This window comes from Onychostoma macrolepis, chromosome 15, assembly GCF_012432095.1.
Source record: "Onychostoma macrolepis isolate SWU-2019 chromosome 15, ASM1243209v1, whole genome shotgun sequence".
NCBI lineage: Eukaryota > Metazoa > Chordata > Actinopteri > Cypriniformes > Cyprinidae > Onychostoma > Onychostoma macrolepis.
In genome coordinates this window covers 30,793,321-30,806,288 of record NC_081169.1, presented here as the reverse complement: position 1 = coordinate 30,806,288, position 12,968 = coordinate 30,793,321, and the positions used below count along the sequence as shown (strand labels likewise).

Below are 12,968 nucleotides of genomic sequence, written 5' to 3'. Positions count from 1 at the left end.
CAGAGGCCCAATCACATCCACTTCCTGTCTGCCGTCCTCATCTGTGTGCTCTTCGGTGAGAATAACCTCCATCAAGCAGTCTTCAGACCTAAATATACTGTTCGTTCTCATTACTTTTGCATTGATTTCCAGTAAAAATATCTAAACTTTCTTAGATAAAAATGTTTAAAAAAATTAATTAATAGATCTCACCATACTTACCCAGTTGATGGATTTTTTTATCATCAAGTTTTCTGAGATGTTATGTTTAAATACACACATGAGGCATTGTCTAATTAAATATGCGCTAATTTACATACATTTCTAGAACACAAATCCGAACACCTGGATGAGGGCGCAAATAAATCAAAACTTTATGAAAAGCCTCAAATCTCAAAATTGACCAGTGCATAAGAAAACTTTTTATAAAAAAAACAACAACTTTGTTTTCTGAGAAACTGATCAAAATGAAGTGAGTTTATGCTTAAAACAAGAAAAAAAAATTCAGAAAAATACACAACTCAACAAGTGTACTTTTCGGACTGTGTATGTCATTTTGCATCTCAAGTAAATGTATTTTGATGCAAGTCTAATTAAGAAAATCTTTTTTTGCCAACTCTGAGAATGCAACATTATTTAATGCACTGCATCAAAAAGAGCTGATAGATGTTACACGTCTCTGATTACAATCTATTTACAGCTGCTGGCTTCCTGATTTATTACCTGTCCAACGAGGAGAAAGATGGTTTCCGCAGAAATCCCAACGATCCGGCCTACGCTCGTACGTGACCTCTTCCTATTCTTTTATTTCCTCCACTGTATATGCAGAAAAGTCCCATGTCAACACACCGGTTCATAAACGCAAGATTGAAGTTGTATTTGTCATGAAGGAGAAGTTAATGCAGGTCTGGTCAGTGCTGATGATCTCAGTGTCTCTCAAAGGTCTGAAGACGATCCGCAGCCCGGCGGGAAGCAGTCTGCTGGTGTCTGGATGGTTCGGATGGGTCCGACACCCCAACTACTCCGGAGACATTCTGATGATGTTTGCCTGGTGTCTGCCGTGTGGTACGTTACGAAGAGCAGAACGCATTCAGATCAGCTTTAGTGTCACCGGTGGCTCACAGCCATTACACATTTTATTGCCTTTTTACTCTATCAAACATTTCAGCCTAAATTAGATATCATGTGAAAGCTTAAAAACTCCTGTGAAAACTATTTGAAATCGGACATTACTGCATACTTTAAAATCTTATGGCGGTCTCCTCCCCCTAAGTGGGCGGTGTCAAGTGTTATATTACAAAATGTATTTTGTGTTAGAAGTAATATTGACAGAGAAATTTAGACATTTGTGACCCTGGACCACAAAACCAGTCATAAGGTCAGTTTTAAAAAAAAATTAGATTTATGCATCATCTGAAAGCTGAATAAATAATCTTTCCATTGATGTATGGTTTGTTGGACAATATTTGTCTGAGATTCAACTATTTGAAAATCTGGAATCTGAGGGTGCAAAAAATCTAAATATTGAGAAAATCACCTTTAAAGTTGTCCAAATGAAGTTCTTAGCAATGCATATTACTAATCAAAAATTAAGTTTCGATGTAGAAAATGTACAAAATATCTTCATGGAACATGATCTTAATATCCTAATGATTTTTGGCATAAAATAAAAATGGATAATTTTGACCCATACAATGTATTGCTGGCTATTGCTACAAATATACCTGTGCTGCTTATGACTGCTTTTGTGCTGCAGGGTCACATTTGTGAAAGAAAAATTGCATTAAAAAAAATTCAGTGGAGTTTGGGTGTCACCTGGTGGCTGTTTGTGGTATAACGCCCTAAATAAAATCTCACAGGAACCTCAGTTTTCTTTATATCTATATATTAATTTTATAGCAATTTTAGAGTAAAATCTGTTATGAAAAACATTTATATAATATAAAATAAAATAGCATTTTCTTCTAAGCACTTCTATAAATTTGATACTTTTATATTTTGTAATGTTTCCACTTATACAATAATCTGCTTTAACCTTAGATCTGTATTCCAAAGCATTCATTAATTATAACAGTTTAATTTTGGATGGTGCACTTTCACGTCTATGTTCATTATGGGGTTAAGAAGGTTTTGTAAGCAGTGCATGAGTAATTTAGTTGGTTTGTGTCTCATGCAGGGTTCTCCAGCGTTTTGCCATACTTTCCAGCACTGCAGTGCTTTCAATTACTGAGGCAACGAGCCAACGAGATCGAAGAGTCCTGTCTGAAGAAGCACAGAGACGCCTGGAGAGAATACTGCCGGCGAGTGCCATACAAACTCCTGCCTTACGTGTACTGAACATCTCTGACGTGCTTCACATAAACTTCATCAAAGCTGAGCTCTTGTGTTGAGTTATTATTAGCTGTGTGGATCCTATGATTTCAAACTCAAACATCCAGACAAGTACACAGCTAAAAGCAATTAAATTAAAGAACTACTTCTACCTGATTTAACCCATAACATGTAGTTTTGTTGGTATAAATGAATGTATTTAAGTTGATTAAATAATATTTTACTATTAATATGCAATATAAAGAGATATAAACTCAGAATTCTGGAAAAAGTCAAAGTAGCGAGATATAAACTCAGAATTCTGAGGAAAAAGTCAAAGTAGCGAGATATAAACTCAGAATTCTGGAAAAAGTCAAAGTAGCGAGATATAAACTCAGAATTCCGAGGAAAAAGTCAAAGTAGCGAGATATAAACTCAGAATTCTGGAAAAAGTCAAAGTAGCGAGATATAAACTCAGAATTCCGAGGAAAAAGTCAAAGTAGCGAGATATAAACTCAGAATTCCGAGGAAAAAGTCAAAGTAGCGAGATATAAACTCAGAATTCTGAGGAAAAAGTCAAAGTAGCGAGATATAAACTCAGAATTCTGGAAAAAGTCAAAGTAGCGAGATATAAACTCAGAATTCCGAGGAAAAAAGTCAAAGTAGCGAGATATAAACTCAGAATTCCGAGGAAAAAGTCAAAGTAGCGAGATATAAACTCAGAATTCCGAGGAAAAAGTCAAAGTAGCGAGATATAAACTCAGAATTCTGGAAAAAGTCAAAGTAGCGAGATATAAACTCAGAATTCCGAGGAAAAAGTCAAAGTAGCGAGATATAAACTCAGAATTCCAAGGAAAAAAGTCAAAGTAGCGAGATATAAACTCAGAATTCTGGAAAAAGTCAAAGTAGCGAGATATAAACTCAAATTCTGGGAAAAAGTCAAAGTAGCGAGATATAAACTCAGAATTCTGGAAAAAGTCAAAGTAGCGAGATATAAACTCAGAATTCTGGAAAAAGTCAAAGTAGCGAGATATAAACTCAGAATTCTGGAAAAAGTCAAAGTAGCGAGATATAAACTCAGAATTCTGGAAAAAGTCAAAGTAGCGAGATATAAACTCAGAATTCTGGAAAAAGTCAAAGTAGCGAGATATAAACTCAGAATTCTGGAAAAAGTCAAAGTAGCGAGATATAAACTCAGAATTCTGAGGAAAAAGTCAAAGTAGCGAGATATAAACTCAGAATTCTGGAAAAAGTCAAAGTAGCGAGATATAAACTCAGAATTCTGAGGAAAAAGTCAAAGTAGCGAGATATAAACTCAGAATTCTGGAAAAAGTCAAAGTAGCGAGATATAAACTCAGAATTCCGAGGAAAAAAGTCAAAGTAACGAGATATAAACTCAGAATTCCGAGGAAAAAGTCAAAGTAGCGAGATATAAACTCAGAATTCCGAGGAAAAAGTCAAAGTAGCGAGATATAAACTCAGAATTCTGGAAAAAGTCAAAGTAGCGAGATATAAACTCAGAATTCTGGAAAAAGTCAAAGTAGCGAGATATAAACTCAGAATTCCGAGGAAAAAGTCAAAGTAGCGAGATATAAACTCAGAATTCTGAGGAAAAAGTCAAAGTAGCGAGATATAAACTCAGAATTCTGGAAAAAGTCAAAGTAGCGAGATATAAACTCAGAATTCTGGAAAAAGTCAAAGTAGCGAGATATAAACTCAGAATTCGAGGAAAAAGTCAAAGTAGCGAGATATAAACTCAGAATTCTGAGGAAAAAGTCAAAGTAGCGAGATATAAACTCAGAATTCTGAGGAAAAAGTCAAAGTAGCGAGATATAAACTCAGAATTCTGAGGAAAAAGTCAAAGTAGCGAGATATAAACTCAGAATTCTGGAAAAAGTCAAAGTAGCGAGATATAAACTCAGAATTCTGGAAAAAGTCAAAGTAGCGAGATATAAACTCAGAATTCGAGGAAAAAGTCAAAGTAGCGAGATATAAACTCAGAATTCGAGGAAAAAGTCAAAGTAGCGAGATATAAACTCAGAATTCTGAGGAAAAAGTCAAAGTAGCGAGATATAAACTCAGAATTCGAGGAAAAAGTCAAAGTTGCAAGATATAAACTCAGAATTCTGGAAAAAGTCAAAGTAGCAAGATATAAACTCAGAATTCGAGGAAAAAGTCAAAGTAGCGAGATATAAACTCAGAATTCTGGAAAAAGTCAAAGTAGCGAGATATAAACTCAGAATTCTGAGGAAAAAGTCAAAGTAGCGAGATATAAACTCAGAATTCTGGAAAAAGTCAAAGTAGAGATATAAACTCAGAATTCTGGAAAAAGTCAAAGTAGCGAGATATAAACTCAGAATTCTGAGGAAAAAGTCAAAGTAGCGAGATATAAACTCAGAATTCTGAGGAAAAAGTCAAAGTAGCGAGATATAAACTCAGAATTCTGAGGAAAAAGTCAAAGTAGCGAGATATAAACTTAGAATTCTAGGGAAAAAGTCAAAGTAGCGAGATATAAACTCAGAATTCCGAGGAAAAAGTCAAAGTAGCGAGATATAAACTCAGAATTCCGAGGAAAAAGTCAAAGTAGCGAGATATAAACTCAGAATTCCGAGGAAAAAGTCAAAGTAGCGAGATATAAACTCAGAATTCGAGGAAAAAGTCAAAGTAGCAAGATATAAACTCAGAATTCGAGGAAAAAGTCAAAGTAGCGAGATATAAACTCAGAATTCCGAGGAAAAAGTCAAAGTAGCGAGATATAAACTCAGAATTCTGAGGAAAAAGTCAAAGTAGCGAGATATAAACTCAGAATTCTGAGGAAAAAGTCAAAGTAGCGAGATATAAACTCAGAATTCTGAGGAAAAAGTCAAAGTAGCGAGATATAAACTCAGAATTCTGGAAAAAGTCAAAGTAGCGAGATATAAACTCAGAATTCTGGAAAAAGTCAAAGTAGCGAGATATAAACTCAGAATTCCGAGGAAAAAGTCAAAGTAGCGAGATATAAACTCAGAATTCTGAGGAAAAAGTCAAAAGCGAGATATAAACTCAAATTCTGAGGAAAAAGTCAAAGTAGCGAGATATAAACTCAGAATTCTGAGGAAAAAGTCAAAATAGCGAGATATAAACTCAGAATTCTGGAAAAAGTCAAAGTAGCGAGATATAAACTCAGAATTCTGGAAAAAGTCAAAGTAGCGAGATATAAACTCAGAATTCCGAGGAAAAAGTCAAAGTAGCGAGATATAAACTCAGAATTCCGAGGAAAAAGTCAAAGTAGCGAGATATAAACTCAGAATTCTGAGGAAAAAGTCAAAGTAGCGAGATATAAACTCAGAATTCCGAGGAAAAAGTCAAAGTTGCAAGATATAAACTCAGAATTCTGGAAAAAGTCAAAGTAGCAAGATATAAACTCAGAATTCCGAGGAAAAAGTCAAAGTAGCGAGATATAAACTCAGAATTCTGGAAAAAGTCAAAGTAGCGAGATATAAACTCAGAATTCTGGGGAAAAAGTCAAAGTAGCGAGATATAAACTCAGAATTCTGGAAAAAGTAAAAGTAGCGAGATATAAACTCAGAATTCTGGGGAAAAAGTCAAAGTAGCGAGATATAAACTCAGAATTCCGAGGAAAAAGTCAAAGTAGCGAGATATAAACTCAGAATTCCGAGGAAAAAGTCAAAGTTGCAAGATATAAACTCAGAATAAGAAAACATTCAACATGTAACCTCAGGATTACAAAAAAAAAGTAAATTCTGAGAAAAAAAAGTCACACATTTTTCACATTTAATTTCCAAAAAAGTGTTTGAAAATATTACAGGGTGGATCCAAAAATAAAATATATTCCATTTGTTGTTATCAACAACATGAAGCGCATTAAACAATATGGGTTTATGAAGGAACTGGAGGGGGTTTATGAGTTTAATGAAAAGCTAATAATTAATTAAATCATAAAAATGTTAAATTAAAACAAATAATTTTAAAATGAATAAAAGAAAACACTTACAGAAAAACTGAAATATTTTATTTGTTTACCTGCATGTCATGTGACAATAACCAACATCAGAGAACCGTGAACATGCAAATATGATACTTCATTATTAAAATATGTCTTTTAAAATCTCAGGGTACACTTCAAATTAAAATATATTAGGTGAAAGAGGATCACATGTCAAAAAAGTTGGTGAATTTGTGCATTTTAATGTGTTTGAAATAGCACCTGACTATTGACTGGTCTTTGTGTGAATGTCCACAAAACTAGAAGAGTTTATAGTGGGAAAGACGGTCAGAAACCCATCAGAACGCACAGATTCCCAGTTATTTAACTCAGAAGGTCTTATTTTAAGTTACGTCACTATAAGATTAGATATTCCATATGTGGTGTCTTAATTTGGCTGATCATATTGATTGGAAAAAATTGTATGGACTCTGTCTTCACAATAGGCTTAAATAATAACCAACAAGGTGAGAAATCACATTCAGATTTTATCCAGCTTAAATCAGACATACCCACATGAAAAAATACTATAGTAATTTATAGTAAATGCTATAGTGTTTTTGAACCATACTATAGTAAAGTACTTGAATTAATTTGCTGTGGTAATATAACAACTATAGTAATATAAACCCAATACTGTACTAAGTTTTCTACAACTATAGGGTATATTATACTACAATACACTACAGTTTACTGTAGTAAAAACTAAAGTATACTACAGTATTTATTACAGTTTTTCAAATAGTTGTATCTCAGCCAAATATTGTCCGATCATAACAAACCATACATCAATGGAGAGATTATTTATTCAGATTTCAGATGATGTATAAATCTCAATTTCGAAAAATTGACACTTAAGACTGGTTTTGTGGTCCAGGGTCACATTTATTGATTTTATACAAGAGGTTCAACAGTATATCCAAACTATTTCAAGAATCTTAAACGCTTTTAAAACTGTTATTTCATCTTTTTTAATTTATTTGGTTAAAGCTTTCGTTTGGTATTATTTATTTACATTTATATTTATTAATTTATCTCTCTCATTGATTTTGAGTGCTTCTATTATCCTTTTAAATCGGATAAAAGCGTCTGCTAAATGACTAAATGTATATTTATTGTGACGCACGTCTATAAATGGTGCTTTGCATGTAATGTCACCTTTTTGTACGTCATGTTGATATTTTCTGTACTTTTATCTTTAGTAAGTTACCCTGACATAAAAAAAAAAGAAAAAAAAAGAAGGCTAATCGGAGCCGCGGTGCATGATGGGAGATTATCAGCCATTTCGCCTCAAACTCTCTTCAAGCAGCTAAAACGCGCCGCAGCGGAATAAAACCCCAGAAACCAGCGAGAGGTGAGTCTACACCGGCACACGCGTCACCTGGGCCCGGTTACCGGTAACGGGACTCGGTCGCTTTAAGGTCGGTTATGAGTGTCGTGAGCTGAAATCGATCTTAAAGCGTCTCGCGCTGAGAAGAGAAAAGCGCGTCTCTTTCGCTTTCCTTCGACGAAATAAACTCATTCCCGCGCTTTCGCTCGCAGTAGTTTCCTCAAATAGTTGCTTAAAGTGTGCGCTACCGCTGTACGTCGTTAAACGTGATCGGTATAGCCGTGATACGTTAGAAACCGTGTCGTTTGCGCTTCACCTTGTAAACTGCTATATTATCTCTTCTCTCAAATTTCAAGCAGCCATTATGTCATCAGCTCGGGGGGGCGGTGCTTCACTGGCACACTGAACGCTGATTGGCGCGGCTTGACTGAAGCCACGCCCCCGTCCGTCTGTAAATAGCGTTTATAAGCGGATAATGTGTTGATTGACAGGTGTCACATGTAATCAAAAACAAAACTTCTTATTGTTAATCTAGTCATTATTTTAGCGAAGCTCTACATCTTCTGAATGACAACAGCGATTATATTTTCAAATGCAATCATTTTACCCCATACTTACACATTTTTGTCCAATTTATGTAAAGATTGTTTATTTTATCATTATTTACTATCAGCAGACTACAGATATATCGTTAAAATCATTATATTGCAGTTTTACTCTTTAAATTTATCTGCAGTTCAGAAATAAAACTTATTTAAAAAGTGCAATACTGAATCAGGCTCATCTGATTTTGCTAGTCAAATAGTATAATTACCCTGAATTGTATGTTTATGATGTAAATATCACACATTTACTGTTTAAACGTTTATGATTGTGTCAGTACAACTTTATATTATTAGATGTTCAAATAAATACACTTTCAATAATTATATTTGATTAAAATAAATCTAATTAATTAAAAATGAATTTAAATAAATAACAAATCATTATATATTTATATATATATTTGGGGGTCCACATGTGTCCCTGCAGCAGAAAAGCAGTCATAAGCAGCACAGGTATATTTGTAGCAATAGTCAACAATACATTGTATGGGTCAAAATGTCTTTTTTCTTTTATGCCAAAGATCATTAGGATATTAAGTAAAGATTATGTTCCATGAAGATATTTTGTAAATGTCCTACCGTAAATATATCAAAACTTCATTTTTGATTAGTAATATGCATTGCTAAGAACTTCATTTGAACAACCTTAAAGGTGATTTTCTCAATATTTAGATTTTTTTGTATGTATAAATCTCAATTTCACAAAAACTGACCCTCATGACTGGTTTTGTGCTCCAGGGACACAAATAAGTGTGTAATATTGTGTGTGTTGTGTTTGAGGTGATCGTGTGTGAGAATGGCCCGTACTAAGCAGACCGCCCGTAAATCCACCGGAGGAAAAGCTCCTCGTAAGCAGCTGGCGACTAAAGCGGCTCGTAAGAGTGCGCCCTCTACTGGAGGAGTGAAGAAGCCCCATCGCTACAGGTACGAGAGCCGCGCGAGCCGTGTTTGTTCTGGAGCCGCGGGACGAGCGCTGACGCTCTGTGTGTGTCTGTAGGCCCGGGACCGTGGCTCTGCGTGAGATCCGCCGCTACCAGAAATCCACCGAGCTGCTGATCCGGAAGCTTCCCTTCCAGCGTCTGGTGCGTGAGATCGCTCAGGACTTCAAGACCGACCTGCGCTTCCAGAGCGCCGCCATCGGAGCCCTGCAGGTCAGTCCTCCATTAAATCACTGTGTGTTTGTCCAAAATCATGTGACTGCCTTTCTGCTCGAGGTTAGTACATCCATAAAAAACATTACTAACAATACTACAAATAAAATAAATATATGTGACCCTGCAGCACAAAAGCAGTCATTAGCAGCACAGCTATATTTGTAGCAATAGCCAACAATACATTGTATGGGTCAAAATTATACATTTCTCTTTTATGCCAAAAATCATTAGGATATTAAGATCATGTTCCATGAAGATATTTAGTAAATCTCCTACTGTAAATATATCAAAACGTCATTTTTGATTAGTAATATGCATTGCTAAGAACTTCATTTGAACAACTTTAAAGGTGATTTTCTCAATATTTAGACTTTTTTGCACCCTCAGATTCCAGATTTTCAAATAGTTGTAATAGTTTTGTATCCAAAAATGTACCCTTATGACTGGTTTTTGTGGTCCAGGGTCACATTTGTTACTAGAAGTAAAATGTTTAAAAAAAAAAAAAAAGTGTTTTCTATGTAAACACATTTCCACCATGAAATAAAGAAATTTAAAAAAAGGTATGTGTTTTTTTTATCTCACAATTCTGACTTAAAATTGAGAGAATGCACAATTAAAAAAAGGAAAAAAAGTTTGAATTGTGATAAAAAAGAAAAAAAAAGAAGTTTGAATTGTGAGATAGTGTCACAATTACCTTTATTATCTTTCTTTCCACAACAAGAAAAGAAAACAAGAAAACGTAATTGCAAGATGTAACCTCAGAGTTCAGAGAGAAAAGGCAGAATTGCGAAATGTAAAAGAACTATGAGACGTAAATGCAGATTTGAGAGACGCAAAAGAAAATTTGTGAGAAATAAACAGAATTGCAAGACATAAACAAAGAATTACGAGACTTAAATGTAGAAATGTGCAATTCTGAGAAAGTGTTTTGAGTTTGTCTTGCAATTCTGACTTTTCTCAGAATTGTGAAATAAAAAGTTGCAATTACCTTTTATATTTTTGTTCCGTGGCGGAATACATATTTCAGCTTGTTTCCGATGCAATATTTCTCATTTAGTTCAGTGATGTAATTAAATAACTAAAGCCTAAATATAAAAATTTTTTAAAAAATTACATAAACACAAATTTACTTAATCTTTAACTAAAATAAAAATATTTAAAAAAAATCTAAATATGAACAAATTATGATAGTATCTCAGTGCCACTGAACTCTTCTGCTCTTCTCGGGTCATGTGACTCGTGACCCAATATTTTTGTGGAAACTGTGATACATTTTATTTTTCATGATTCACAGATGAACAGAAAGTTCAAAAGAGCAGCATTTATTTGAAACAGAAATCTTTTGTAACATTATAAATGTCTTTACTGACACTTTTTGATCAATTTAATGCATCCTTGATGAATAAAAGCATTAATTTCTGAACTATTGAATAAAAGTACATCACGGTTTCCACAAAAATATTGTGCAGCACGACTGTTTTCAACATTGATAATAATCAGAAATGTTTGTTGAGCAGCAAATCAGTATATTATTATGATTTCTGAAGATCATGTGACACTGAAGACTGCAGTAATGATGCTGAAAATACAGCTGCATCACAGAAATAAATTACAGTTTAACACATTCACATAGAAAACTGTATTTTTGATTAAATAAATGCAGCCTTGGTGAGCAGAAGAGACTTTTTATCTAAAAAATGTGAAACAGAAACTAATAAAAATGACAAAAACGTACAACTAAATTACAAAGACATAAAATCAAAATATGAACAAAAACTATAATAATATCTACTGGTTGAATGGATCATAGTTGACATAGTAACACCGAACTGAATGCCTTTGAACACACGCATTATATACACATAAAATTGACAAAATACCGATCTCGACAATCATTCTGATACAAGCAGTCAGTTACGTCTTAAATGAAGGAGAACAGCTGAGAAAGAAATCGTAAGTGTATCATTATACTGTATCTGTGCGTCAGCTCTTAAAGTGACAGCAGCCTAATAATACCTGCTGCTATGCTCATCAAACAACACACAGCTAGTTTATACAGTGAACTCTATGCAGTGTTATTTTACACTTAATTACTACCCACCTTATTTTATTTGTAACTTGTGTATTTGTTCTTGTTTTTACTGGCTGTTTACGTGTCTCTTTAATAATGTGTGAACTAAGAGTTTTTGCTGTGGTGTCGAGGAAGTTCTTATGTGATCTGTGAGATTTGTGATTGATTGGACTGCTACTAGACTCTCAGGTCATGTGACGTGTGTGTGTGTGTGTGTGTGTGTGTTGCAGGAGGCCAGCGAGGCGTATCTGGTGGGTCTGTTTGAGGACACTAACCTGTGTGCCATCCACGCCAAGCGTGTTACCATCATGCCCAAAGACATCCAGCTGGCGCGCCGCATCCGCGGAGAACGAGCCTGAGCTCCTCTCTCTCTCTCCGTCTCACTTCATCTCTGTGTCTGTTTGTTTGTGTTCGATCGCTCTGTGTTTGTGTTGGTTTTGTACTCTCAGACGAGCTCTTGTGACGTGTCCTCGTGTGTTTCTAAGCACAAGAGTTCAAGCCCTCAGGTGAATAATTAAGGACTCCAGGCACTAATTAACACTTCTGTGCCTAATCATCAATCTGAGAGGACAGAAGACTGATTTTGGGTGCTAAACTCTTCACTGGAAGTGTCAGAATCATCATGAAACACTCTCTTTTCTTGAAATATGTTTTCTATGTGTATTGTTTGTGATTTCTAATGGTTTTCTTTATTTTGATGTATTTATTTTCCTGAGATGCACAGATTGGCAGGTGTGCGTATGATTTCAGTGATTGGTTTTGTTGAATCTAGTGTTTTTGAAGAGCATATGTAGCAACAGACTGTATTTTATACCATTTGATAGGTTCTTCATGAGTTGTTTAGGTAGACACTCACTCAGGTTTTTTCTACACCCTTACATGGTTTTTATCACGAGGTGATTACGTTTGCTTTGTTTTTGTATGTGTGTAAGTCCTAAAAAGCAAATCTTTGTACTACACGAATAGAGAATTGGACAATAAATTGGTGTTGAACTGTTATCGAGTCTGTTTTATGGAAATATTGCACCTCTAATATTATCTCAGTTATGAGAGTAATTATGTGATACTAGGCTAAAGTATTTCCTCCAGTAACACTGCTGTACTCTCACTCCTTCAGAAGCGTCTGTAATAGAGGTTAATGTGGCTGTAACTGGCAGTGATGAATGTAAATCATGGTAAAACCGTGGTATTCAATAAAGCAGGGGGCCAGAAGGGAATCATACTGGGGTCAGAGGAAAAGTTTAGAGAAAGTGTTAAAAATGTAAAAATAAATATTAAAACTAAACTAAATAAATAATAAAATGTGTATAAATATCAGTGCTGTCAATTGATTAATCGCATCCAAAATAAAAGTTTTTGTTTACATAATTTATGTGTGTGTTGTGCATATTGAAAATATTTACATGTATATGTTTATATTCTTATATATAAATATATTGAACATCTAAACATAACATATTTTTCTTAAATATATACATGCATGTGTTTGTATTTATATATACATAATAAATATACATTATACACATATGTAAAC

The 12,968-nt window shown here is 34.4% G+C and overlaps 2 protein-coding genes across 4 annotated transcripts in view; both read left to right on the top strand.

Moving 5' to 3' along the window:
* The window catches only part of si:ch1073-429i10.1 (delta(14)-sterol reductase TM7SF2), a 13,179-nt gene extending 5,564 nt beyond the window's left edge, over nt 1–7,615 (top strand). For 2 of the 3 annotated variants that reach the window (XM_058799495.1, XM_058799493.1), the window contains exons 9-12: nt 1–55; nt 680–760; nt 922–1,044; nt 2,156–2,356. The exon at nt 1–55 is cut by the window's left edge and continues 114 nt beyond it. In XM_058799495.1, the coding sequence (XP_058655478.1) occupies nt 1–55; nt 680–760; nt 922–1,044; nt 2,156–2,316 (420 nt within the window). In that variant the 3' untranslated portion in view covers nt 2,317–2,356. Of the gene's footprint in view, nt 56–679; nt 761–921; nt 1,045–2,155; nt 2,357–7,476 lie in introns of those variants that run through there. The other variant, XM_058799494.1, reaches the window with a different exon arrangement.
* LOC131554277 (histone H3.3A) lies at nt 7,494–12,433 on the top strand. The gene is made up of 4 exons (XM_058799497.1): nt 7,494–7,628; nt 8,990–9,133; nt 9,207–9,360; nt 11,665–12,433. Exons 2-4 carry the CDS (start codon nt 9,006–9,008, stop codon nt 11,791–11,793), a joined length of 411 nt encoding a protein of 136 aa, XP_058655480.1. The 5' UTR covers nt 7,494–7,628; nt 8,990–9,005; the 3' UTR covers nt 11,794–12,433.
* The last annotated feature ends 535 nt before the right edge of the window (nt 12,434–12,968 follow it).

Bases quoted from the DNA above. Each gene is read 5' to 3' on its own strand.
- LOC131554277 (XM_058799497.1), top strand. From the start codon at position 9,006: ATGGCCCGTACTAAGCAGACCGCCCGTAAATCCACCGGAGGAAAAGCT. The intron at 9,134-9,206 runs GTACGAGAGCCG...GTGTGTCTGTAG, and splicing joins AAGAAGCCCCATCGCTACAG to GCCCGGGACCGTGGCTCTGC. The intron at 9,361-11,664 runs GTCAGTCCTCCA...TGTGTGTTGCAG, and splicing joins CCGCCATCGGAGCCCTGCAG to GAGGCCAGCGAGGCGTATCT.